Source organism: Anolis sagrei, chromosome 4 (genome assembly GCF_037176765.1).
Source record: "Anolis sagrei isolate rAnoSag1 chromosome 4, rAnoSag1.mat, whole genome shotgun sequence".
Classification (NCBI taxonomy): Eukaryota; Metazoa; Chordata; class Lepidosauria; order Squamata; family Dactyloidae; genus Anolis; species Anolis sagrei.
In genome coordinates, this window is record NC_090024.1 from 101107619 (window position 1) to 101133311 (window position 25693).

The 25693-nt window shown below is 43.0% G+C and overlaps 1 protein-coding gene across 1 annotated transcript in view; it reads right to left on the reverse strand.

The window, feature by feature from the left end:
• FBXL7 (F-box and leucine rich repeat protein 7) overlaps positions 1 to 16068 on the reverse strand; it is a 223567-nt gene extending 207499 nt beyond the window's left edge. Inside the window, exon 1 of the mRNA XM_060774670.2 lies at positions 15645 to 16068. Within this exon, the coding sequence (XP_060630653.1) occupies positions 15645 to 15681 (37 nt within the window). The 5' untranslated portion in view covers positions 15682 to 16068. The remainder of the gene's footprint in view (positions 1 to 15644) is intronic.
• Positions 16069 to 25693: the final 9625 nt, after the last annotated feature.

The window sequence follows — 25693 nt, forward strand, 5'->3', positions numbered from 1 at the left end:
GGAACTGGTCTAAAACATGTAGCCATGTCTCTCATCCACAGATGTTAAAGAGGACAGAAAGAAAAAAATCCAATGCACAAGACAAATGAGAAAAAAAAAATGAGGAAGTGCCAAAATGGCCTAGTAGAATGTGCTAAGAACAAGTCAATAGTCTCAGTGAGAGAGATAGAAAAGCCCTGCATCCTATGACACATACACTGGTGCCCTTTTACCTTCATGTGAAAGTTGGAATTTGTATAAAGGTTGGCCATAGTACATCCTGTAGACCTCCTGCAGCTCCCGAACCACACTTGTGTTGCTCCTGGAGTCCCTTAAAGCTCCCCAACTCCCCATGTTTTTAAAAGACATAATTTGGCTGGTAATTTTTGACCCAACACTATACAGAAAGCCCCACCAAATGAATGAAAACATGCAAAAGTAATACCATCCTCAAAATACTCCAGAACCGTTTGCTACTCACAATATCTTCCTTTGCCCCTGCAGTCTCTCTCAAAATGGAGACAGCCACATCACTTTGTGTTTCCATTTTGAGAGGAACTATAGATGAAAATGTAGATTTGCGGGCTTGTGGTGTGTGTGTGTGTGTGTGCAACCTGTAGGATGGGTCTGGGTTGGGGAATTTGCCCACTCTTGCTTTAGAGGTAGGAAGTTGGGGCAGTGGGTGGCACAATGAGTTAAACCCTAGTGCTGCTGAACTGCTAGCCTGAAGGTTGGCAGTTCAAATATTTGGGACAGGGTGAGCTCTTGCTGTTAGCCCTACCTCATGCCAACCTAGCAGTTCAAAAACATGCAAATGTGAGTAGATGAATAGGTACCACTTTTGTGGGAAAAAGGAAAAAGATGTTCCATGCAGTCATGCTGGCCATGTGACCGGGAGGTATCTACAGATAACGCAGACTCCTTGGCTTGGAAATGGAAAAGAGCACCTCCCCCAGAGCTAGAGATGAGCATTGCCTCCAGAGCTGGAAATGAAAGAAGAAGCCTTTGTCTTTGTCTGTGTCTTTGTGTCACATTGTATTTCATGGTAACAAGGTATTGAATGTTTACCTGTGTCTGTTTATATGCTGTAGTCTGCTCGGGGAGAAGGGCAGAATTCATTATTATTATTATTATTATTATTATTATTATTATTATTATTCTCTGTACTCAACTGAACTGTGAACATGAATCAATTCATGTTGGCTGATATGAGTTATTTCTAAAAAACCCAACCCAAAAGGGGGTTTACTCCTTGTTTAAACCATATTATCAGTGGCACTTTCCCCATGCGAATCATTAGCTCTTGAGCAACAGTTCATTTATGAATATGCCCTAGTTCATTAATTGCCAGTAGAATCCAACAGTGCACACACCACTGTAAATCCCAAGCCAGTGACTAGATCCACTCCGGCTGCCTCATTAAACTGGAACTGCCAAAACTGATACCTCCCAGCTTCTCCGATTTTCACCAAGATTGCCTGATAAACACTGTCATTTAAGTGCTTAAGAAACACTTAATGTGTCTAGTTTCACTCTCATTTTCCAATCGCACATTACTCATTTTCAGACTGCACATTCTGCATATTTTGTGACCAACTCTTATGTTTTTTAAAAATTGCTGAAGCAGCAAACTCAACTACTGCATTTAACACTCTAGCATTATGTTGTGACTAGGGCTGGTCAATTCGTTTCGTTAATTCGTAATTCGTTAAAAAATTCGTTAATTTTTGAATTACGAAATGATTACAAAACTTTTTTTTTAACCTGGAAATGTTTTTAAATATCGAAACGGCAGGCACCAAAAAATTTTGTATTTCTGTCCATTTCGGAAATACGTAAGATGGCCGCCTGCCGATGCTTGCTGGGAGCTCTCCTCTCTCGGCGCCGGCTGAGCAAGCGAGCGAGAGGGCGAGCGAGAGGGGTGAGCGAGCGGCGAGCGAGAGGGGCGAGCGAACGGCAAGCGAGAGGGGCGAGCGAGAGGGGCGAGCGAGCGGCGAGCGAACGGCGAGCGAGAGGGGCGAGCGGCGAGCGAGAGGGGCGAGCGAGCGGCAAGCGAGGGGCGAGCGAGCGGTGAGCGAGAGGGGCGAGAGAGGGGCGAGCGAACGGCGAGCGAGAGGGGCGAGCGAGCGGCGAGCGAGAGGGGCGAGCGAGCGGCGAGCGAGAGGGGTGAGCGAGAGGCGAGCGAGAGGGGCGAGCGAGCGGCGAGCGAGAGGGCCCGCCAGAGTGAGTGCCTGCCTTCCCTCCTTAATAATAATTTTAATTTCTCCTCCCTATTCTACTAAATTAATAATTAAATTTAAAAATATTTTAAAAAATATTGGAAAAAAAGGGCGCCATCTTTACAAAATGTTTTGTAAATATTTACGAAATTTCGTAAATACCGAACTTTTTTTTTGGAAAATTTTGTAATTATTTTAAATATCGAAACAAAAAAAACCCCCAATTACAAATCGATTTTAGAAACAAATTTTTGCGTTGTTACCCAGGCCTAGTTGTGACATCTACTGGCTCAACCTACCTGGAGATTGAAAAATCTTGAGCCCATTTTATTTTTTTAAAAAAGGCAAATAAATAACAGAATACGTTAAACTGCTCAGGACCTAGGCTTCTGGACATCCGCAGACAGCCTGCTTTCCCAGGAAAGATAGTCGGAATTGGTGGCACCACTAGTGCCAAAGGCAACTTTGGGGGGTTTGAGCCTTAGCCAGCATAATATAGTAGACTAGGGTCCTTCCAAGCAAGATCCAAAATGCGGGCCCTGTCAGAATTTTACCTGAGGGGTACAAACAATGACTCGGGTAAAAGTGAAGCAATTCAAGACAAAGCAGGTAAACTCTGCTTTGTCCTGAATTACTTTGATATTCTGTTAAACCTGAGCCTTCCTGAGCCGCAGTCCTGGGGTCAGTTTCTACAGCTTCCCTCAATTTTTCAGACTTCCAAAAGCCCAAAGAACTGAGGAGGGCAACCTTTCTTAAACCTGCTCCATTGTGGGTTTAAACCCTGTCTGGAAGCACACTAGGGCCAGACCCAGACAGGCCTTTATCCCAGAAGCATCCGTGTTAAAAAAAAAAAGGTGGATGTTTCTGGGGGCCTGTCCACACGCACCCCAGAAAGTGTGTGCTTTCTGGAACATCCAGAGGCTCTCCCCCCCAAGCCCCCAGACCCCTTAGAAAAGTAATACAAACTTATGTGCCCTCCATTACAACCCTCAGCCAGCTCTCCTGGTGTGTATTCCGCAGTCCACACCCTGAAAGACTGGATTTATGCTGCACCTTCCAAGAAGGCACAGAATAAATCCACTATCAAAATAATTCACTACAAACGGGCAGGATTTCTTTTAATATATATATGTTATTGGGATAATTTTATGCTTATGTTGTTGATATTGTTATTTTTGCTTATGTTGTGATTCTGTATGAGCTGGTGTTGATACTTGGAAACTACCCTGTCCCTTTGGGGAGATAGAGCGGTATATAAATAACGTTTTATTATTATAAACCAGGGTTTACTTGGTTTGTAGCAAATTAATTCAATACTGCCAGGAACGTTGTCTGGACAGCCTCTCCTTTATTGTGGTGGATATCGCAATAAAGGTGCTATCTGGACAGGCCCTAGGATAGAAAGAGACCTGGGTGACCTAGGACAAATCACAGTCTCTTGGCCTCAGAAAAAGATAATAGCAAACATCTTATGAAAAACCTTCTGAAGGAAATCTTATGACAGGATTGCAATAGATCAGAGTTAACATGATGGCTCACAACCACCACCACCACCACCACCACCCTTGGCATGAATAACAAGCCTACTGGAAGCATTAGGAAAAACCTCCCACTTTTAGAGGGAGACTAGCCATCCCCTGCCACGCGTTGCTGTGGCCCAGTCTGTGTATATGTGTTTTGTGTATGTATATATGTGTATATGTGTGCGCATATATTTGTGTACATGTACACACACACACACATACATATGGTTATGTGCCTGTGTTGTATTTTTGGGGGCTTTTTAAGTCTCTTCCACTGTGTTTTCCAGTGTTTTTATGAGTGATGGTCACTCATTGGCCTGATAGGCATATTGTGTCCAAATTTGGTGTCAATTTGTCCAGTGGTTTTTGAGTTATGTTAATCCCACAAACGAAAATTACATTTTTATTAATATAGACTAGCTGTACCTGCCATGCATTGGTGTGGGCAACCTTTCCTTCCCTTTCCCCTTCTTTCTTTCTCTCCTTCCTTCCTTCCCTCCCTCTTTGCTTCCCTTTTTTTCTCTCTCCTTCCTTCCATCCTTCCTTCCTTCCTTTTCTTCTTCCTTTCATCCCCCACCTTTTCTTTCCCTTCCTCTTTCTCTCCTTTCTTCCTTCTCTACCTATTCTTGGACTGCAACTCACAGCAGTCCTTCTGATCCATCTATATCTAGCTACCTATTTCTATCTATCTAACTATCTATCTATCTATCTATCTATCTATCTATCTATCTATCTATCTATCTATCTGGAGGATTGCTGGGAGTTGCAGTCCAGGAATAGAAAATTGGAAATATGCAAGGACTGGGATGCTCTCAAAGAAATCCAAGGAGAAGAAAGCTTGCATTTTGGAAGCAGTGCATTTGGATCATCCTCCTCTCCTAAATGGCCTGGCCTAGGGGATGCTGGGAGCTGTAGCCCCAAAGAGAGTGTGGCTATGCTATTGTGTGTTGTGTTTGCCAGGGGAAGTTGTTTTTGCGCATGCACTGTAGCATCTTTTTGCTTTTTTGGTTAAGTCCCTTCTGCTGTGTTTTTCAGTGTTTTTATGAGTGATGGTCACTCGTTGGCCTGATAGGTGTATTGTGTCCAAATTTGGTGTCAATTTGTGCAGTGGTTTTTGAGTTATGTTAATCCCACAAATGAACATTACATTTTTATTTATATAGATTACAAATAAGAGGAGAGAATGAAGCTCAGCTTGACATTCACCTCTTCTGAACTGAAATTCCAGAGAGGAAATGTATATGAAAAACAAAGAAAAACCAAAAAAAGCTATTTTTTGTTGCAGTGGATGTTTCCCCCCACCCTTAGACAACTTCATTTCATAGAGATCTTTCTCATAATTGCTCAAGAGAAAGAGGGAGAAACCAACCATCCTGTCAGAGTTTTGTGACGAACAGCATATCTCAACAAGGGAAGACTCCGCTCTCTTTATACATCCAAATGTAAGCTCAGAAAAAGTGTTGAGTAAAGCGAAACTGCAGAGGTAGCATTTATACAGAACAGCTGGAGCACATTAAACCCTGCCTCTCTGGCTTTGTCCCTGGGGTTGAAAAACTTGCCATTTCGCCAGGAAGCCGTCCTATACCACACTGCACAATGCAGGAATCCTGAAATAGCAGAAATGAGCTACAAAGGATTAAAAGGAATGCATGCGGTGTTTGCTCAAAAGGGGAAAAAAAGGGAAACAATGTGTTTGTGTCTATTTTAACTGGTTCTTCCTCTGATGTGTTGGTATCATTCAGCAGAGGATGAAACCACCATGTTTGTTTTATCTAAGAGTAAGAAAGACAGCAAGCTAGAGTCTAAACCAAGGCACAGTCCCAGTTTCATAAATCAGAACAAAAGAAGTCAAAAAGTATTTCTGAGTTTGCTTAAGAATGTCAGAATACCCATTGTTATGTTACAGTTCATCTTTTTTACACAGTACCAAAAGGACTTGATGTTTCAAGCCATTATTGCCTGAACTGTTTCCTGTTTGCCAAATAGTATCCTAATAATTTCTCTAAACACACCAAAATTAGACAAGCACTAGGTTTTTGTTTAAGAGCTCAGAAAAGTTAGTTTTGGACTACAACTCCCAAAATCACTGCTGGCTTAGAGAGTTGTAGGGAGTTGTAGGAAAAAAATGGAAAATGGAAATCTCCAGAAACTTTTGGCAATTTTATGATCTTTGGAAAGGCATAGTCTTGTTAGAAGTCATAACCAACCAAAAAATGATGCCATAACCTTTTGGTAAAGGCATGACCTGTTAGAGCAGAGTTTCTCAACCTGGGGGTTGGGACCCCTGGAGGGGTCACAAAGGGGTGTCAGAGGGGTCGCCAAAGACCATCAGAAAACACAGTATTTTCTGTTGGTCATGGGGGTTCTGTGTGGGAAGTTTGACCCAATTCTATCATTGGTGAGGTCAGAATGCTCTTTGATTGTTGAACTATAAATCCCACCAACTACAACTCCCAAATGTCAAGGTCTGTTTTCACCAAACTCCATCAGTGTTCACATTTGGGCATATTGAGTATACGTGCCAAGTTTGGTCCAGATCCATCATTGTTTGAGTCCATAGTTCTCTCTTGTTGTAGGTGAACTACAACTCCAAAACTCAAGGTCAATGCGCACTACACCATTCCAGTATTTTCTGTTGGTCACGGGAGTTCTGTGTGCCAAGTCCGGTTCAGTTCCATCACTGGTGGAGTTCAGAATGCTCTTTGATTGTAGGTGAACTACAAATCCCAGCAACTACAACTCCCAAATGACAAAATCAACCCCACTCCCAACCCCAGCAGTATTCAAATTTGGGCATATTGGGTATTTGTGCCATATTTGGTCTGGTGAATGAGAATACATCCTGCATATCAGATATTGACATTGCAATTCATAACAGTAGCAAAATTAGAGTTATGAAGTAGCAACGGAAATAATTTTATGGTTGGAGGTCACCACAACATGAGGAACTATATTAAGGGGTCGCAGCAACTGGTGGAAGGTTGAGAACCACTGTATTAGAGTCATAACCTTATGGGAAAATTGCATTTACCAACATTCATGCAAGGCAACAAGGTTTCTCAGCTGTTAAACTGATATCCTAAACATGTCTTTGAACTGTTAGGGACAAAGACATATATATTCAGCAGAGTTTCAGAAGTGTTCTTTAAGTTGCCCAAAACATGTACTCTCCCTTAAAATATATTTGCCTTTAAATCATGCTCTCATGAGACAAAAACAAGCGGACTTCTTTAAAAGTAGCATAATTGGTTTACTCACAAACTTCATGTATTCAGCATACAGGTACTTTGCATATGAATCCAGTTACTGATAGGATTTTAAGTAGTTTCTCTGTATAAGTAACACAGGGCACCTTTCTCATAATCAATAATCCATAGTCCAAATATTTCTCTGTTCTGAGAGTCTAACAGTCTCTGTCTCATCTGTTTCATCTAACTTCTAAACTGTACTGTTTCTACTGAAGTCTCTAAGCATAAGTGTTCCTGCAGGCGTCTGAAAGCATACAGTTCTAAAATGGAGTCTGAGCCCTGATCAAGCCCAATTCTGATCACATGGTCTGCAGCCCCACCCACAACAAAGAGTTAAGGTAAAATTGCAAACCAATATACATATACAATAGGTAAAGGTAAAGGTGGTCCCCCGACATTAAGTCCAGTCATGTCTGACTCTGGGGTGTGGTGCTCATCTCCATTTCCAAGCCGAAGAGCCAGCGTTGTCCGTAGACACCTCCAAGGTCATATGGCCAGCATGACTGCATGGAGCGCCGTTACCTTCCCACTGGAGCAGTACCTATTGATCTACTCACATTTGCATGTTTTCGAACTGCTAGGTTGGCAGAAGCTAGGGCTGACAGCGGAAGCTCATGCCGCTCCCCGGACTCGAACCTGCGACCTTTTGATCAACAAGCTCAGCAGCTCAGTGCTTTAATCCACTGTGCCACCGGGGGCCCTGCACATATACAATACAGTAAGCAATTATATACATAACAGATACCGTATATTCCACCATATAAGACGACTGGGTGTATAAGACGACCCCGAACTTTTCCAGTTAAAATATAGAGTTTGGGATATACTCTCCGTATAAGACTACCCCTCTTCCAACACACACCAAATAAAATTTTTTAAAGCATCAGTTTTGATTTCAATATGATAATTTTCCTATTACTGTACCTCCTTCTCTGCCTCTCAGATCTCGCACATGCACATCTGCATCACTTCACTGCAGTCTTCAGGACCAAGATCTGAGAGGCAGAGGAGGAGGTATGGTAATAGGATACAAGGGCGGGCCAGACAGGTAAAAGAGGTGTGTTTTTCTGGGCCCAGAGCCACTCTATCTCTTTTTTCCACACCCCGGGCGCCCCGGACGCCTGCAGCTTGCTCCACTCATCACTTACACCTTCCCGGTGAGGCACCCCTTCACCTCACCAACGGGACGGCATTAAGTCCACGAATCCTGATGAATAGATTTTCTTCTACCGTACTTGTACAGCGTCGCCCTTAATGCTTTCATACAGTCGCTGCATATGGCAGGGACGCAGACACTGCCTTTGTTTAGCTCCCCCTACAATATGCAGCAACCATAGATTCTCCTATCCGGATTGGAAGTTTCAGCACCCGCTCTATAAGACGACTCCCGGCGTATAAGACGACTCCAGCATGTAAGACTACTCCCATGAATAAGGCTACTCCGGCATATAAGATGACTCCGTGTATTGAACAACTCCCGTGCATAAGACGACTCCCGTGTATAAGACGACTCCCGCGTATAAGACGACCCCTGACTTTTTAGAAGATTTTCTTGGGTTAAAATGTAACCTTATACCCCAGAATATACGGTAAATAGTGGAGGTCTGTGAAGGTTGCTATATCCAACAAAAAAGTAGCTTCTTCATGAATTTGAGATAAGAGAGAAGAACACAAGCTACATGAGTACAAATAGGCCATATCATCACAAATTGGCTATGCACAAACTCATGACAGCAAAGTTTAAAATTAAGGGTGCTGGCCAAATCCAAAACCATTCTAAATGTTTCAGATGTTTGCTAAATATGGTTCCCATTGTTTCGTTGGCAACTTTTAAATCCAGTCCCTAGGGATGCTATTTGGTCGGGGTGGAGACTCTCAAAAAATGACTTTCTGGGAGCCCCACCAAAATGTCCCACATTGCAGGCATGGATGGCATTATCAGTCTGTTCTGGCATACAAGTCCCTGGGCAGGAACAAGAATAACATTTCAAATGGATACTACCAATTATTTCACTTTTCACTAGGCAGGTCAGCAATTACACTGCCCTACAGAAGAAACAAGGAGAGTACGCAGCGTACACTAACTGGGTCTTGAATTTGGAAACCTCGTTTTACATACCACTCCTGCCACAAACATACTGTACGGCTACAAGCAAGTCATCATCTCAGTCTCAGTTAATCAAGTGAGAAATAGCAACAGACTTGGCAAGAAACATGGTAATATGCTGAAAGAATTTTGCAAATATGAGCTCCACTTTTATGCCTTCTTCTTTAAACACAAAGCCCTGTCAGACTCATTTACAAGCAATAAACAATGTATTAAGTTGTAAGTCAAGCTGAGGAACATGTGGACAATTATGCATTATTATACTATAATTCCCAGCAGTCTAGGCAACTGGCCCAGAGGTAGGAATGATGGGAGCTGTAGCCCAACAGCATTTAGAAAAACTATATATTGTGACATGTTAGTGTATCAGCTGCAGTGTGTAGGTATGTTGTTCGAATGTATCAAGAAACCTTAGGGTCTATGTGAAACAAGAATAAATCATGTTTTAATATACATGTATTTAAATAAAAATGTAATGTTCATTTGTGGGATTAACAGAACTCAAAAACCACTGGACGAATTGACACCAAGTTTGGACACAATACCCCTAACAACCCAATGTATGTCCTTCACTCAAAAAAAATGATTTCGTCATTTCGGAATTGTAGTTGTTGGGATTTATAGTTCACCTACAATCAAAGAGTATTCTGAACCCCACCAATGATGGAACCGAACCAAACTTGGCACACAGTTCTCCCAAGACTAACAGAAAATACTGGAAGGATTTGGTGGGCAGTGTCCTTTGGTTTTGGAGTTGTAGTTTACCTACATCCAGAGATCACTGAGGACTCAAACAATGATGAATCTGGACCAAACTCTACACGGATATTCAATATGCCCAAATGTGAACACTGGTAGAGTTTGGGAAAAATAGAATCTTGTCATTCGGGAGTTGTAGTTGCTGGGATTTATAGTTCACCTACAATCACAGAGCATTCTGAATCCCACCAATGATAGAATTGGGCCAAAGTTCCCACACAGAACCCCCAAAACCAACAGAAAATATAGTGTTCTCTGGTGGTCTTTGGCGACCCCTCTGGCACACTCTTGCGACCCCTCTCCCCCAGGGGTCCCGACCCACAGGTTGATAAATGCTGCTTTATATGGTCAATGTACACCCATATAATACACTAGCTGTCCCCTGCCATGCGTTGCTGTGGCTCACATGGGGGTTCTGTGTGGGAGGCCACAGCAACGCGTGGCAGGTGGCGACTAGTAAATATATAAATATATATTAAAACATGATTTTTAAAAGGAGCCCCCCCCCCCCCCCCGGTGTTGCAGTGCGTTAAAGGGCTGAGCTGCTGAGCTTGTGGACCAAAAGGTCACATGTTCAAATCCAGGGAGTGGTGTGAGCTTCTGCAGTCAGCCCCAGCTTCTGCCAACCTAGCAGTTCAAAAACATGCAAATGTGAGTAGATCAATAGGTACTGCTCTGGTGGGAAGGTAACAGAGCTCCATGCAGTCATGACCTTGAATGTGTCTATGGACAATGCCGGCTCTTCATCTTAGAAATGGAGATGAGCACCACACCCCATAGCCGGACACGACTGGACTTAATGTCAGGGGAACACTTTTACCTTTACCTTATACGTAATAAAAGTGAAAATACTGTATATACTCGATGTAGCCCAATCCTGGCCAATGTCCTCCTCAAACACTACTGCCCACCACCCAAGTAAAGCTTTCATTTGGAGACAATTTCATCCTAGATTGATATTATGTGTTTACTCCCCCACAAACATCCTAGTGTTTCTTACTCTCTCAATTGGTGTGGAATTTACATGATCCTGCCCACTGCCTCTCCCTTAACCCTTTCCTACTCTTTTCAATGCTGTCTGCACAAGAAACAGAGCAGAACTGATCACAACTAAACAACAGATTGTATGACAGTGTAGACTCATATAATCCAGTTCAAAGCAGATACTGTGGATTATCTGCTTGAATAATCTGGATTATATGGCAGTATAGAAAGGCTTTGAGTCTACTGCTATATAATTCAGTTCAACGATCTGCATTCTGAAACTGACAGTATAGATCCAGCCTAAGGCCCCTTCTACACAGCTGTATAAAATCCAGATCATCTGCTTTGAACTGGATTATATGGCAGTGTAGACTCATATAATCCAGTTCTAATCAGATAATGTGGATTATGTGTTTTGATAATCTGGATTATATGGCAGTGTAGAAGAGGCCTGAGTCTAAACCACTATATATAGTCCAATTGATCTCCATTCAGAGACTGGATTATATGACATTATAGAGAACGAAACAGTAAATTTAAGAGCATATTCACACTCTAGAATTAATAGTGTGATACCACTTTAACTGCTGCTCCTTCCACACAGCTGAATAAAATCCCACATTTTCTGCTTTGAACTGGAATATCTGGCAGTGTGGATTCAGATAACCCAATTAAAAGCAGATATTGTGAGATTTTCTGCCTTGATTTTCTGTGTTATAAGGGGCCCTTCCACACAGCCCTATATCCCAGAATATCAAGGCAGAAAATCCCACATTATCTGAGTGTGGACTTAGAAAACCCAGTTCAAAGCAGATATTGTGGGATTTTCTGCCTTGATATTCTGTGATATAGAGCTGTGTGGAAGGGCCCTTTATTATAATTAGGCTAAGTCCTTTGGAATAATCAGGATCATAGTTTTACAAAGTCTCTAGCTTTCTTTGCTGAGTGTTGGCTCCTCATCAAACTACAACTCCCAAAAGTCCATAGCATTGAGCAACAGCACTGAAAGCTGTGTCAAACTGCAGGGATCGTACAGGGATGATGCACTTTTTCTGGCCAGATGATCTGCTTTGAACTGGATTATATTTATTTATTTGTTTGTTTATTTATTTATTTCAAGCATTTGTACTTCAGTCTTCTCAACCTCCCCCCCCCCCCCGGGGAGGGGGGGGGGCTTACAGCCGGCAAAATTCAATGCCACAACATAACAAATAATACATACAGCAATTACCTATGAATAATCCATTAAAGAAGTTTAAAATTTGTTTAAAAATAAAAGTACAATGATGTTGTTGTTGTTCATTCGTTCAGTCATTTCGACTCTTCATGACCTCATGGACCAGCCCACGCCAGAGCTCCCTGTCGGCCGTCACCTCCCCCAGCTCCTTCAGAGTCAAGCCAATAATACTGGCTGTCTAGCCTTATCTAGAAACAAATTCAGCAAACACAACACAATCGGAAGCCCATCCATAGTCCATTTTCCATAGCCTTATCATCATTGTCATTGTCAATTATCTGCAAGCTACCCAAAGGCCTGGTGCCATAACCACGTTTTCAATTTCCTCCTGAAGGCGAGGAGGGATGTTGTTGACCTGGTTTCACTGGGGAGCGAGTTCCACAGGCGGGGGGCCACCACCGAGAAGGCCCCGTCTCTCGTCCCTGCCAAGTGTGTTTGCACCAAAGGTGGGGCAGACAGCAGGGCCTCCCCAGAAGATCTTAAACTTCGAGGTGGAATGTAGAGGGAGATATGCTCAGACAGGTAAACTGGGCCAGAGCCGAATAGAACTTTATAGGTCAAAACCAGCACTTTGAATTGTGCTCGGAATTGGACCAGCAGTCAGTGGAGCTGACATAACAGAGGGGTGGTATGCTCCCTGTATGATTTGTTTAAATCCGGTGAGTAATCTAGCTGCCGCTTGTTGGACTAGTTGGAGTTTCCGAACAGTCTTCAAAGGTAGCCCCACATAGAGTGCATTGCAGTAATCTATTTGGGATGTAACCAGAGCGTGGACCACTGTGGCCAGATCAGGCTTCCCATAAAATCCAGTTCAAAACAGAGAATGGGAATTCTCTGACGGCCTTTCCAAACAGCCTTATATCCCAGAACATCAAGGCAGAAAATCCCACATTATCTGAGTGTGGACTCAGATCACCATTTCAAAGCAGATAATAAGGGATTTTCTGCCTTGATGTTCTGGGATATAGTGCTGTGTGGAAGGGCCCTAGATCTCCGAGAAGGGCAAACTCCCCCTGACAGCCCTATATCCCAGAACATCAATGCAGAAAATCACACATTATCTGAGTGTGGACTCTGATAACCCAGTTCAAAGCTGATGTTGTGGGTTGTTGTATGTTTTTCGGGCTATATGGCCATGTTCTAGAAGCACTTTCTCCTGACGTTTCATCTGCATCTATGGTGAGCATCCTCAGAGGTTGTGAGATTTTGTGGGAGTTTCTGCCTTTACATCATGGGATATGGGGCTGTGTGGAAGGGCCCTAAAAATATGGATTATATGGCTGTGTAGAAGGGGCCTAGGATGCTGCCGGATTCTTAATACTAGGAGCATAGTTTCTAGATCTAGGGAAGTCATGCTACCCCTCTATTCTGCCTTGGTTAGACCACACCTGGAATATTGTGTCCAATTCTGGGCACTACAATTGAATGGAGATATTGACAAGCTGGAATGTGTCCAGAGGAGGACGACTAAAATGATCAAGGGTCTGGAGAACAAGCCCTATGAAGAGCGGCTTAAAGAGCTGGGCATGTTTAGCCTGAAGAAGAGAAGGTTGAGAGGAGATATGATAGCCATGTATAAATATGTGAGAGGAAGTCATAGGGAGGAGGGAGCAAGCTTGTTTTCTCCTGCCCTGGAGACTAGGATGCGGAACAATGGCTTCAAACTACAAGAAAGGAGATTCCATCTGAACATTAGGAAGAACTTCCTGACTGTGAGAGCCGTTCAGCAGTGGAACTCTCTGCCACAGAGTGTGGTGGAGGCTCCTTCTTTGGAAGGTTTTACACAGAGGCTGGATGGCCATCTGTCAGAGGTGCTTTGAAGGTGGTCCATGCCTTAGTCACCTCTAGACTGGATTACTGCAATGCGCTCTACGTGGGGCTGCCCTTGAAAACGGCTCGGAAATTCCAACGGGCAGCAGCCAGGATGTTAACGGGGGCCCATTACAGAGAGAGGTCAACCCTCCTGTTCAAGGATCTCCCCTGGCTGCCGTTTATTTTCTGAGCCCAATTTAAGGTGCAGGTGCTTACCTACAAAGCCCTGAGTGGTTTGGGACCACCCTACCTGCGTGACCGCATCACAGTCTACGAACCCACACGTTCACTCCGGTCATCAGGAGAGGCCCTGCTCGTGATCCTGCCCACGTCGCAGGCGCGTTTGGTGGGGACGCGGGACAGGGCCTTCTCTGTGGTGGCCCCCCGCCTCTGGAATGCCCTCCCGAAAGATCTCAGACAGGCCCCCACTTTGGCGGTTTTCAGAAAGAACCTGAAAACCTGGCTGTTCCAACGTGCCTTCTCAGATTAGGAACCCCACCACCAAAGCCCAGAACCACTTTAGTAGAGTCAAGATCACCCTCACCGCACACTGCACTTATATTTTAATCCCATATCCCTCCGACACTTCAGCACTTTTTAATCCTGTACCCTACTCTGGCCGGCTCAGTTTTTAATAATGTCCTGTTGTATTGCTATTGCTATTGTTTTCTGCTTTAACTGTTTTATTTGCTATGTATTGTATTGTTGTATTGTGTTGGGCTCCGGCCTGTTGTAAGCCGCATCGAATCCCTTGGGAGATGCTAGCGGGGTACATAAAAAGTTATAATAATAATAATAACTTTGAGATCTTCCGGGGAGACCCTGCTCTCGATCCCGCCTGCTTCTCAAGCTCGGCTGGCGGGGACGAGAGATAGGGCCTTCTCGGTGGTGGCTCCTCGGCTGTGGAACGCCCTTCCTACGGACATTAGACTAGCACCATCTCTAATGGTATTCCGCAAAAAGGTGAAGACCTGGATGTTTGTGCAGGCGTTTGAGTAATTTAGTGCGATCTGGTAATGGAACATAGGAATGGAACAATGGACGACGAACCTGGACTACGCTTGGATGATGAGAAGATTGGGTACAGTTGTTTTTTGTAATAATTGTGCATTGTAATTGCTTATTGGTAATTTATGGATAATGTGTTAAGTCAATTGTTATATGTTGTATGGAACCACTGCTGTTTCTACTGTTTTTACTGTTTGTGAACCGCCGTGAGTCGCCTTCGGGCTTGAGATACAGCGGTATATAAGCAAAGTAAATAAATAATAAATAAATAAATAAATAATAATAATAATAATAATAATTTTCCTGCTTCTGGGCAGGGGGTTGGACTGGATGGCCCATGAGGTCTCTTCCAACTCTTTGATTTTATGATTCCACGATTCTATGACATGAAGTCCAGTCGTGTCCAATTCTGGGGCGGTGGTGCTCATCTCCATTTCTAAGCCGAAGAGCCGGCGTTGTCCGTAGACACCTCCAAGGTCATGTGGCCGGCATGACTGCCTGGAGCGCCTTTATGGCTGTGTAGAAGGAGCCTATGATGCTGCCGGATTGCTCCTACTGATGCTACAGATGTGAAAGTGGGGTCAAACGGCATCCATTCAACACAAGTCAGGATTCTCAAAGGGAAGGAGAGGACTTTTACAAACTGCCTGAAACTTCTCCATCTGATCTGGGACAGGAGACTCAAGAGAAGGCTGGGACGACCTCCTGCGCCTTGTGGGGACCTCTGCCAACCTCCCCACCCACCCGAAAGAAAGAAATCCGACTCACCTTCGCTGCCATACCGCTTGCCATTGTTGGCGCCCATCCTGGCGGCTTCATGCTGTCCTCCTCCTCCGTCCTGTCCCCACCATGTCGAACAGAGCCCGAGCTTCGGGCTGGAGACAAAAGGAGGCGCGGGAGGGAGGAAGGACGAGAAAGGTTCCAAGGGGTGTGTGAGCGAGGAGGCAGACAGAGTAGAGCTCACTCCTCGAACAGGGGAGCCTTCCCAAGACACTCCCTGTGGCGTCTCTCCTCCTGAGCAACTCGGAATCCACTTAATGGGAAGAGGGGGCAATTCCTGAGTAATCAATAATCCACAAGCCACGCAAAGGAGGAGGAATGGGGAGGTAGGCTAGTAGGCAGTGTCCCCTGAATGAGAGAGGGACACACAATGCCTGCAGAGCTGGTTGGGGAGTGGCAGACAGAACTATAGTCTTCTCCTCCTCCTCCTCCTCTTCTCCGCCTCTTTGGGGCTTCCCTCTTTGCCCCCCCCCCCCAAATCTTCTCCTCCTCCCCCTGGCGGTCAACTTCAGCCACTGGGACTCCCCCAAACTTGAAAGCAGAAAGAAAGGGATGGAAAGAAAAGAAAGAAAGAGAGGAAACACACACTAAAGCAGTTACTCAGTCTTCCTAATACAGCTCCTCATGTGGTGGTGACCCCCAACCATAACATGATTTTCATTGCTACTTCATAACTCTATAGTTTGCTACTGTTATGAATCATATTGTAAATATCTGATATGCAGGATGTATTTTTAATTCACTGGACCAAATTTGGAACAAACTTGTGCACCTTGGGAAGTCTGATCTGGCCACAGTGGTCCATGCTCTTGTTACATCCCGAATAGACTACTGCAACACACTCTACGTGGGGTTGCCCTTGAAGACTGTTCGGAAACTTCAACTGGTCCAGCGAGCGGCAGCCAGATTACTCACCGGAGCGTCATATAGGGAGCACACCATCCCCCTGCTGTGTCAGCTCCACTGGCTGCCAGTTCAGTTCTGAGCACAATTCAAGGTGCTGGTTTTGACCTACAAAACCCTGTATGGTTCCGGTCCAGTGTATCTGTCCGAATGTATCTCCCTCTACGTCCCACCCTGGAATCTGAGATCATCTGAGGAGGCCCTGCTCTCGACCACACCTCTATCACAAGTGAGGCTGGTGGGAACGAGGAGCAGGGCCCTCTCAGTGGTGGCCCCTCACCTGTGGAACTCGCTCCCTGGGGAAATCAGATCAGCAACATCCCTCCTCTCCTTTAGAAGGAAATTAAAAATGTGGTTATGGGACCAGGCTTTCGGGCAACCTGGCAGTGAAGGACAATGGACGACTAGAATTAACAGGACTGACAATGTGGAATTGAAACTATGGGCTATGAGACGGCGAACGCTGAATGTTAAACTGGTTTATTGACGTGTTGTGGAACTGAGAACCGACCATTTAATTGTTTTTAACTGTTTAATTGCTGCTATATTGTTTTATTTTATTGTTGTATTGTATTGTATTGTTGTATTGATGACGGCATCGAATTGTGCCTTTGTAAGCCGCTCTGAGTCCCCCCTGGGGTGAGAAGGGCGGGGTAGAAGTGTCTGAAATGAAATAAAATAAATACACCCTAATACAGTGTTTCTCAACATTCCTAATGCTGTGACCCCTTAATATAGTTCCTCATGTTGTGACCCCCAACCATAAAATTATTTTCATTGCTACTTTATAACTGTAATTTGGCTACTGTTATGAATCACAATGTAAATATCTGATATGCAGGATGTATTTTCATTCACTGGACCAAATTTGACACAAATACCCAATATGCCCAAATTTCAATACTGTTAATGTTTTTTTTGGGGGGGGGGGTTGATTGTGTCATTAGGGAGTTGTAGTTGCTGGGATTTGCAGTTCACCTACAATCAAAGAGCATTCTGAACTCCACCAATGATGGAATTGAACCAAACTTAGCACATAGAACTCCTATGACCCAACAGAAAATACTGGAAGGGTTTGGTGGGCATTGACCTTGAGTTTTGGAGTTGTAGTTCACCTACATCTAGGGAGCACTGTGGACTCCAACAATGATGGATCTGGGCCAAACTTGGCACAATACTCAATATGCCCAAATGTGAACACTGGTTATTTATTTATCATGTCAGGAGCGAACCAAAACAGTTGTATTGCATTAAAAACAAACAAATAAACAAACAAAACACAAAGTTTGCAGACTCGGCATTCTATTAAATGTCCTTTGACCAGTAGCTGGCCCAATTCAAGGTGCAGGTTTTGACCTACAAAGCCCTGAATGGTTTGGGACCCGCATTTCCATCTACGAACTCACACAACCTCTTCGATCTTCTGGAGAGGCCCTTCTCTCACTCCCACCCGCATCGCAAGTGTGACTTGTGGGGACAAGAGAGAGGGCCTTCTCTGTGGTGGCCCCCTGGCTCTGGAATTCACTCCCCAGAGATATTAGACAAGCCCCCACGCTGGCAATCTTCAGGTTGAACCTGAAAACTTGGTTATTCCAATGTGCCTTCAATGATTGAATGTAAGTTACTTCTTGACCAAACTTTGTATAAAATGGTCTCAGAAGCACTTTATTTTATGGTCCGAGCAATTAAAACCTTCCTCATCCCCGGATCCTCCTCCCCAATAACTTTATTGTCCTATCTCCCTGTGTTTTAAAATTTTATCATTGAATTTGGCCCTGCCCAGTCTAATCCTCTGTGTTTTTAATGTTTTGATTTGATTTTGCTGTGTTGCTTATTATATTAGTTTTGCATTTTATGTATTTTTTGTTTTGTTGTGCTTTTGTGTTATATTGTGTTTACTGTATTGATGGGTATGAACTTGAACTTGAACAAGTCCAAGTAGGTGATAAATAGTGCCACATATGGAAGTATGTGACACTATTATGGAAGTATGTGAGCTTTTTTTGGATTAGGCCATAGATAGAAACATTCCCAGAAAGAGAGCCCCAGACATCCCTGCATATTGACAAAATATTTCTTTCTGGGAAAGAATGGCTTCTTGAGCTCATGCCCCCCAAACTGGAAGGCTTTTTTCTAGTATGTTTTGAGGAAGTTGGGAAGATGAAATCCCAGAGAGAAGGGATTCTTAACATGCCCAAGAAAAGCAATCTTGGTACTGACGCTTACCATTCTAATATGAATCCCAAGACTCTTCACAGTTTCATATGCCTCATTCTGTTGAAACCAGGATGTTGTACAACATAAACCTGGACTATGCAGGAAAAATACTGGCCAGGCCTATTTATTTATCTATCATATCAGGCAACCAAACAGTTGTATTACATTTTTGACAGAACAAACAAACAAACATACAAAAGACAGAGTTTGCAAGCTTGGTAGTTGATTAAATGTCCTTTGACCAGTATCTGGCCACTTGGAGTGCATCTGGTGTTGCTATAAGAAGGTCCTCCATTGTGCATGTAGCAGGGTTTAGGTTGCATTGCGGCAGGTGGTCTGTAGTTTGCTCTTCTCCACACTCGCATGTTGTGGATTCCACTTTGTAGCCCCATTTCTTGAGGTTGGCTCTGCATCTCATGGTGCCAGAGCGCAGTCTGTTCAGTGCCTTCCAAGTCACCCAGTTTTCTGTGTGCCCAGGGGGGAGTCTCTCATTGGATATCAGCCATTGATTGAGGCTTTGGGTTTGAGCCTTCCACTTTTGGACTCTCACTTGCTGAGGTGTTCCAGCGAGTGTCTCTGTGGATCTTAGAAAACTATTTCTTGATTTAAGTCGTTGACGTGCTGGCTGATGCCCAAACAAGGGATGAGCTGGAGATGTCTCTGCCTTGGTCTTTTCACTATTGGCTGCTGCTTCCCGGCGGATGTCAGGTGGTGCAATACCGGCTAAGCAGTGTAATTTCTCCTGTGGTGTAGGGTGCAGACACCCCGTGATAATGCGGCATGTCTCATTAAGAGCCACATCCGCTTTTTTAGTGTGGTGAGATGTGTTCCACATTGGGCATGCATACTCAGCAGCAGAGTAGCACAGCACAAGGGCGGATGTCTTCACTGTGTCTGGTTGTGATCCCCAGGTTGTGCCAGTAAGCTTCCGTATGATATTGTTTCTAGCACCCACTTTTTGCTTGATATTCAGGCAGTGCTTCTTGTAGGTCAGGGCACGGTCCAGAGTGACTCCCAGGCCTATGACATGTATCAATGAAGTTAACTAAGTGTACACTATCAGGTCAGACAAGACTGCAGTCCTTTGCATACTCTCTTGGTAGGAAGCTGAACTAAACATCGCAGGGGTCATCTCTGAGTTAGCATACTGTGCACGTGAAAAAAAACTTCCAAAATAGATCTGAAATGGAGGTGGAGGTGAATGTGCCCTCCATGTAAGGACAAACTTTAAAGGAGCTATCCAAGGTGCTGAATCCTAGCCCAAAATGTTTGTTTCCTTGGATAGCTCTTTAAAGTCTGAGCTAAATCCCAACATGGGACATCACTAGTTGCCATTCCATTCATCCTCAGACATGGTCTGCTTTAGAGGCATTGCAAAAAAACAAAAGCTCCTTCTGTTCCAGTAAAGGGCTAGCATTGTTGGGCATCTGCCAGAGCTCACATATCTTTGTGGAATGACCACTTCTGACCCGTCAGTCACTTGGATTTACACCAACACCACCATTTCCTCCTCCTCTGTTTCAGGTTCTCACCTGGCATTTGGCACCAAACATGTGACCGGAGTGACATGAACAATGAGAAGATGTTCCTTTCCCTTTCTTTTGAGGTGGCGGTGAGTGCGCTCAGAAGGAGATGGGCGTATGTATGAGTGGTGGTGGTAATGCTAAGAAAAATATCCATTCATAGAGGGGACACAATTGAGGATACCTTGTCTTTGAGTCCCAAGGTTCCAGAGCTCCTCCCAGAACTGCATCAACTATAAGTAAAATCTTGAATTTCTTTCTCTTTTTTTGCAGCAACATTTGTTATGATCCACTCCCTTCTGCCTGTATTTTGTATGAAAATATCAATGAACTCATTTTTCAAAGACAGTCTAACCACTTCCTTGCTAGCTTTCTGTTTCATATTGCATGTAACTTGGTAACATCTTATTGCTATAAACCTACCATCACAGCCATGTAACTGGGCCAGAAATTAGGAAAACTTCGCCATCATTGCAATGTCATAGGGCAATGTTATGAGCACAGTATATAGTAGTAATGTAGATGAAATTAGGGAATGTAACACAGAAGGTGGTGCATGCTGGAATCCTGCAAAGCAATACAGCTCCACATGTAGAACTATGTTACAGCTGGCCATTGAACACTCCTGGACTCACCACTGAGATGCTGCATCTCTCTCTCTCCAACCATTCCATGGCTGGTGGAGAGTGGAAGGGGATCAGAGAAGTATCTGCTTATGTCCCTGTTGCCAGATGCAAAATTATTATCACATTAACTGAAGTCTCTTAGGACTCTCCAGAGATCTCAGCAGAAGTTGTAATCATTTCATGTCTAGTTACAGGAACATAGCCAGATGTCTCTCCAATACCCCTCACATCTCACCAGTCATGGAACTGTTACAGGAAAGCTATAGCATCTCAGTCTGGGGTTTTGGCCACTGCTGATGATGGAAGGGAATATCAACCTACACAACAACCAAAAGATCCCACCATGTATGCAAGTGTATAGTGAACTTAAACGCGTGTGAAACTAACAGGCTGTCAGATACTATGCTTTTCACAAGGAGAAGTGATAGCATATTAGCAGTCTGACAAAGAAGCAAAGAATGGACTTTGCTGTCAGTGATACAGATTTGGGTGATGTTTATCACTGCAATCCAGCTCTGATTATACAGTACGTGTATGTTTCACTCATTACTAAAAAACATACATCATTGTCCCTAGGAACATTTCCCCAACAGTCATACAAAAAAAGAGCTTATGGCTGGTGATGTCTACTCACGTGTAAGTTCCTAAGCAATACTTCCCCAGATTGCAACCCAATATTCAGTTTCCCAGAGCGAATATCTCTTGTTTCACTGGATCACTGCAAGACAACTTGGGAATATCAAGTGAAATGCTCAGCAAGGCTGCTGAACAATCAGGGACTTTTGAGGAACAGAGAAGTTTGCTTGAATAACTAAATCCAAAAGTTATCTGCCTATTACTGAAGGAGAAACCTGGTGAGCAGTTTTCTTGGCCTGGCATTGATTATGCGGGATGGTGTTAAATAATTATAGAAGCCAAGATAACAGAGTCTTATACAAAAGGAAACAAAACATTGAATGTATTTCAAAGTGTATTATTTCACTGAGGTCCTTGGAAACACAGAACAGCATTAATATACACAAATTTCCAAATTGTATTTACTCAATAGCAAGAAACTTCTTGGTGGTGGCCACCAGTCTGTGGAATGCACTCCCCAGTGAAATCAGGACAACTCCATCTCTCCTCTCCTTCAGGAAAAATCTCAAGTCTTGGCTCTGGGACTGTCATGTTGATGGCGGTTGGTAGTGGCAGGCCTAGCAGTTGGTGATGGAAGGGTTAATGTAAGTCTTAGTTCTAAAGGGCTGAGTAATTTGTAAGTAACAGTTTACAGGTAACAGCAATTAAGGGTGGAGGCATGCATGCAAGGGATAGGTTGCAGCTGGGTGTTACTGGATTTAAGGAGCTAACCTTGGGGCTGATCTTTGGGAGAAAAGAATTTATTTTATTTTGGTGGTAGATGCTGCTGGTTTTTCCCCAAGTTTGCAGATTTTTGGTATCCTGACCTGTCTCCTGTACTCTTGGAATCCCGGAACCTTGAATCTTATGGACTTTGCTTATTGAACTCTTGGTGTTTGCCCACTGGACTGGACCTTTTGACTACGATGTTATCTTGAACCTGCAACAGTGTTTGTTGTCAGTTTTTGTTTTATATTCTGTGGCTGTGTGCCATCTTTATGTTTTATGTTTTGGACTATTGAAACAGCCAGAAAGTAAGTGCTGTTTTAATTAAATTGTTTAACACAAACTGGGAGTTTGTTTGGTTCACTTCTGCTGGAATAATGGCAGAGCCTTGGCATCATGACGGGGACCAAGCATTCGGGCAGCTGGCTCAGCAACAATTGTAATGACTCATGAGAACTGTCAATGAAGAGACTTTGGACTGTAACTCTGGACTACGATTTGGATTTGCGGACTCAGACTTGGTTGTGTTAATATTATAAGGGCCATTATTTTTAATGTATTTTAATTTTTTTTTACTGTTGTTGACTTGTTTGTGTTAATTGCTGTAATTGTTCTTTGTCAGCATCTAATGATTACCAATTGTAAGCCACCCTGAGTCCCTCTTTGGGGGTTGAGAAAGATGGGATATAAATGTTTTAAATAAATAAATAAACTGTGAAGACATGATCACAACAAGTCCATGTATATTGTATCTATGATTGTGTTGAAAAGGTGTCCATAAAACAACTGGTTCAAATCACGCATATGGCAGCAACTCAAAATAAAAAAGTATATTCCATTCAAAGTTATTTTCAAAACAGGGGGAATATACCAGAGAAAACAAACTTGTCCAGACTTTACATATAACAACAACAGCCACATAATCCCAGCAAAATCTGTTTCCACTCATTAGTCTTTATCAGGTCTGCATCAGATAAGTCTGGAACCTGGAAGAAAAAGCTTTTCTCTGTTTCGTTCTGAAATGTTTAAGATTGGAAGGCAATCCTTCCATCTTCTAAATTCTTTCGGATTAAAAAGCCCTTTTTAAAAGCAGCCTTTTGCTGAATTTTATAGTATACTTCAAATTCATTTGTAAGTCTTTTCCATAACTTTTTTTTTTGCTTCTTCTCAAGTGACTAAAAGAAATTGTTCAGGTTTCAGCATCTGTTCCAACTCCTCTGCAAACCAAGGTCAAAATCAATTACAGCAGAGGAGTTTTCCTTCCAGTGACTCAAACATACCTTACATGGCCTTGGTAAAGACTACTGAGTTGGAGTGGAGTATTTCATAGTTGTTGCTGCCATATGTAGAATTGAGACACATGTTCTTTTATGGTACATTTATTTTGCTGTGAATACAATTTTCGATACAGTATACTTTGAGATACATTCTCAAGGCTTTTTTGTTTGTTTCTTTTGTTGTTCAGTCTCCCACAGTGACAGAACTTGCCCTTTGGAAAAGAAATATTAAAGTCAATAAGATGTGCAAAACTGCTCATACTGTGGACATCCCAAAGAAAGCTGTAAAAAAATGGGTTGTTGTAGGTTTTTTCGGGCTGTATGGCCATGGTTTAGAGGCATTCTCTCCTGACGTTTCGCCTGCATCTATGGCAAGCATCTTCAGAGGTAGTGAGGTCTGTTGGAACTGTTGGAACTGTTCCAACAGACCTCACTACTAGGCTTGGGCGGTTTCGTTCGTTAATTTCGTAATTCGTTATTAATTCGTATTTAAATTAGCTTACGATCCAATATTGAGCCATGCAGGACTACTGTGAGGAGTAATTAAAAATCGAAACAATTTTTCCAATTTATTTCGTATTGTTTCGTAATTGTTTCGTAATTGGTTCAAAATTGTTTCGAAATTGTTTCGTAATTGTTTCGTAATTATTTCTGTATGTCTGGTGCAAGTTTTATAGTTGTTGTTTGTTTTATCAGTAAAAAAAAATAAATTATCACACCAACAGTCAACAACAGAGGGAGAGGGAAGCTTCAGAAGTTCCCCCTGTCCCATTTGGAGGGTTTTTTAGCATATTGCGCAATTGCGTCCGCCATTAACGAATCGATTTGTAATTTTACGAAATTTCGTATATTTTGAACTTTTTTAAAGGAAAATTTTGGAATTCTTTAAAAAAACGAAATGCAAGGGCCCCCCTAAAAACGAAACGAGTTTAGCACCAAATTTTTCCGTGGTTACCCAAGCCTACTCACTACCTCTGAAGATGCTTGCCATTGATGCAGGTGAAACGTCAGGAGAGAATGTCTCTAGACCATGGCCATACAGCTCGAAAAAACCTACAACAACCCAGTGATTCCGGCCATGAAAGCCTTCGACAATACAGCTGTAAAAAACGTTTGCATACATTTACTTTAAAAGGAGCAAACCCATTGAACCTAAGAAGACTTATGGCTGAAGAAGGTCAGAGAGTGTACACAGTGAAACAATATGGAGTCCAGTCATGTCTCATTACCGACAACCAAGTTGCTGGAAAATAAAGTTCTTTCAGACAAATAGAAAATAAATAAATGTAAAACTATGCATACGCATAAAGTGCTGCTGGATTGAGTTTTCACATACTCAGGGGCAATGTAGCTGGCAATTATGATGACAAGCATGATTGACAGGCAGACAGAGGCAGGATTAATCAGGCAGTTAATCCCATTGAAACCAGACATTTAATTAAAGCTTCTTCTAGCTGCTTTTGTCGAACCTCATTCTGTGAAGGGGGTGCTGAATGTCCTCATGGGAATTGCTGGAATTGCAAGCACATAGTTACCCCCATTAATAAACCCCTTGATAAATTAAAGGATAGAGTTCTTTGGGAGAGCGGCAAGAAAAATATGCAAGCCTTTAAGAGCCAAGTGTATAACAATTTAGGGCGAAATTCCCAATCACTAATTTAAACAAAAATTTGCTTGCAGAGCCAAGCTGGTGGTCTAGCACAGATCTCTGCTTTTAATTTGGACATTCCCTCCTTGTTTTGACTGACCTTGCCTCCTTGTCTTCTTTCTCCAAGGACCTTCCAGATATAAACTCTCTGAAATTAGAAAAGAGATGCTGTGGATGCTCTGGCTCCTGATTAATACCTTTGCCTACAATCATAAAATGCAGAAAGATTTTTTAAAACTAAAATAAAAAAGTTGGTTGACCATGGATGATCCATGTTTTATTGTTTCCTCCAAAATACCCTATATGGTTCAGTGTCATAATTTATAATGACTAAAAAGTTCAAGATTCCCATCCCTGAAAAGAGAAACAATGTGAGACGGTTCATGATGTGTTCACAATAAGATAACTGGAACACATGCTTGTGTTTTTCACAGTTGTCGTTGGCTGATGACTTCAGTATTGGAGAGGCAGCCCATCTGCCCCAGTTTTTAGGCCAGACATT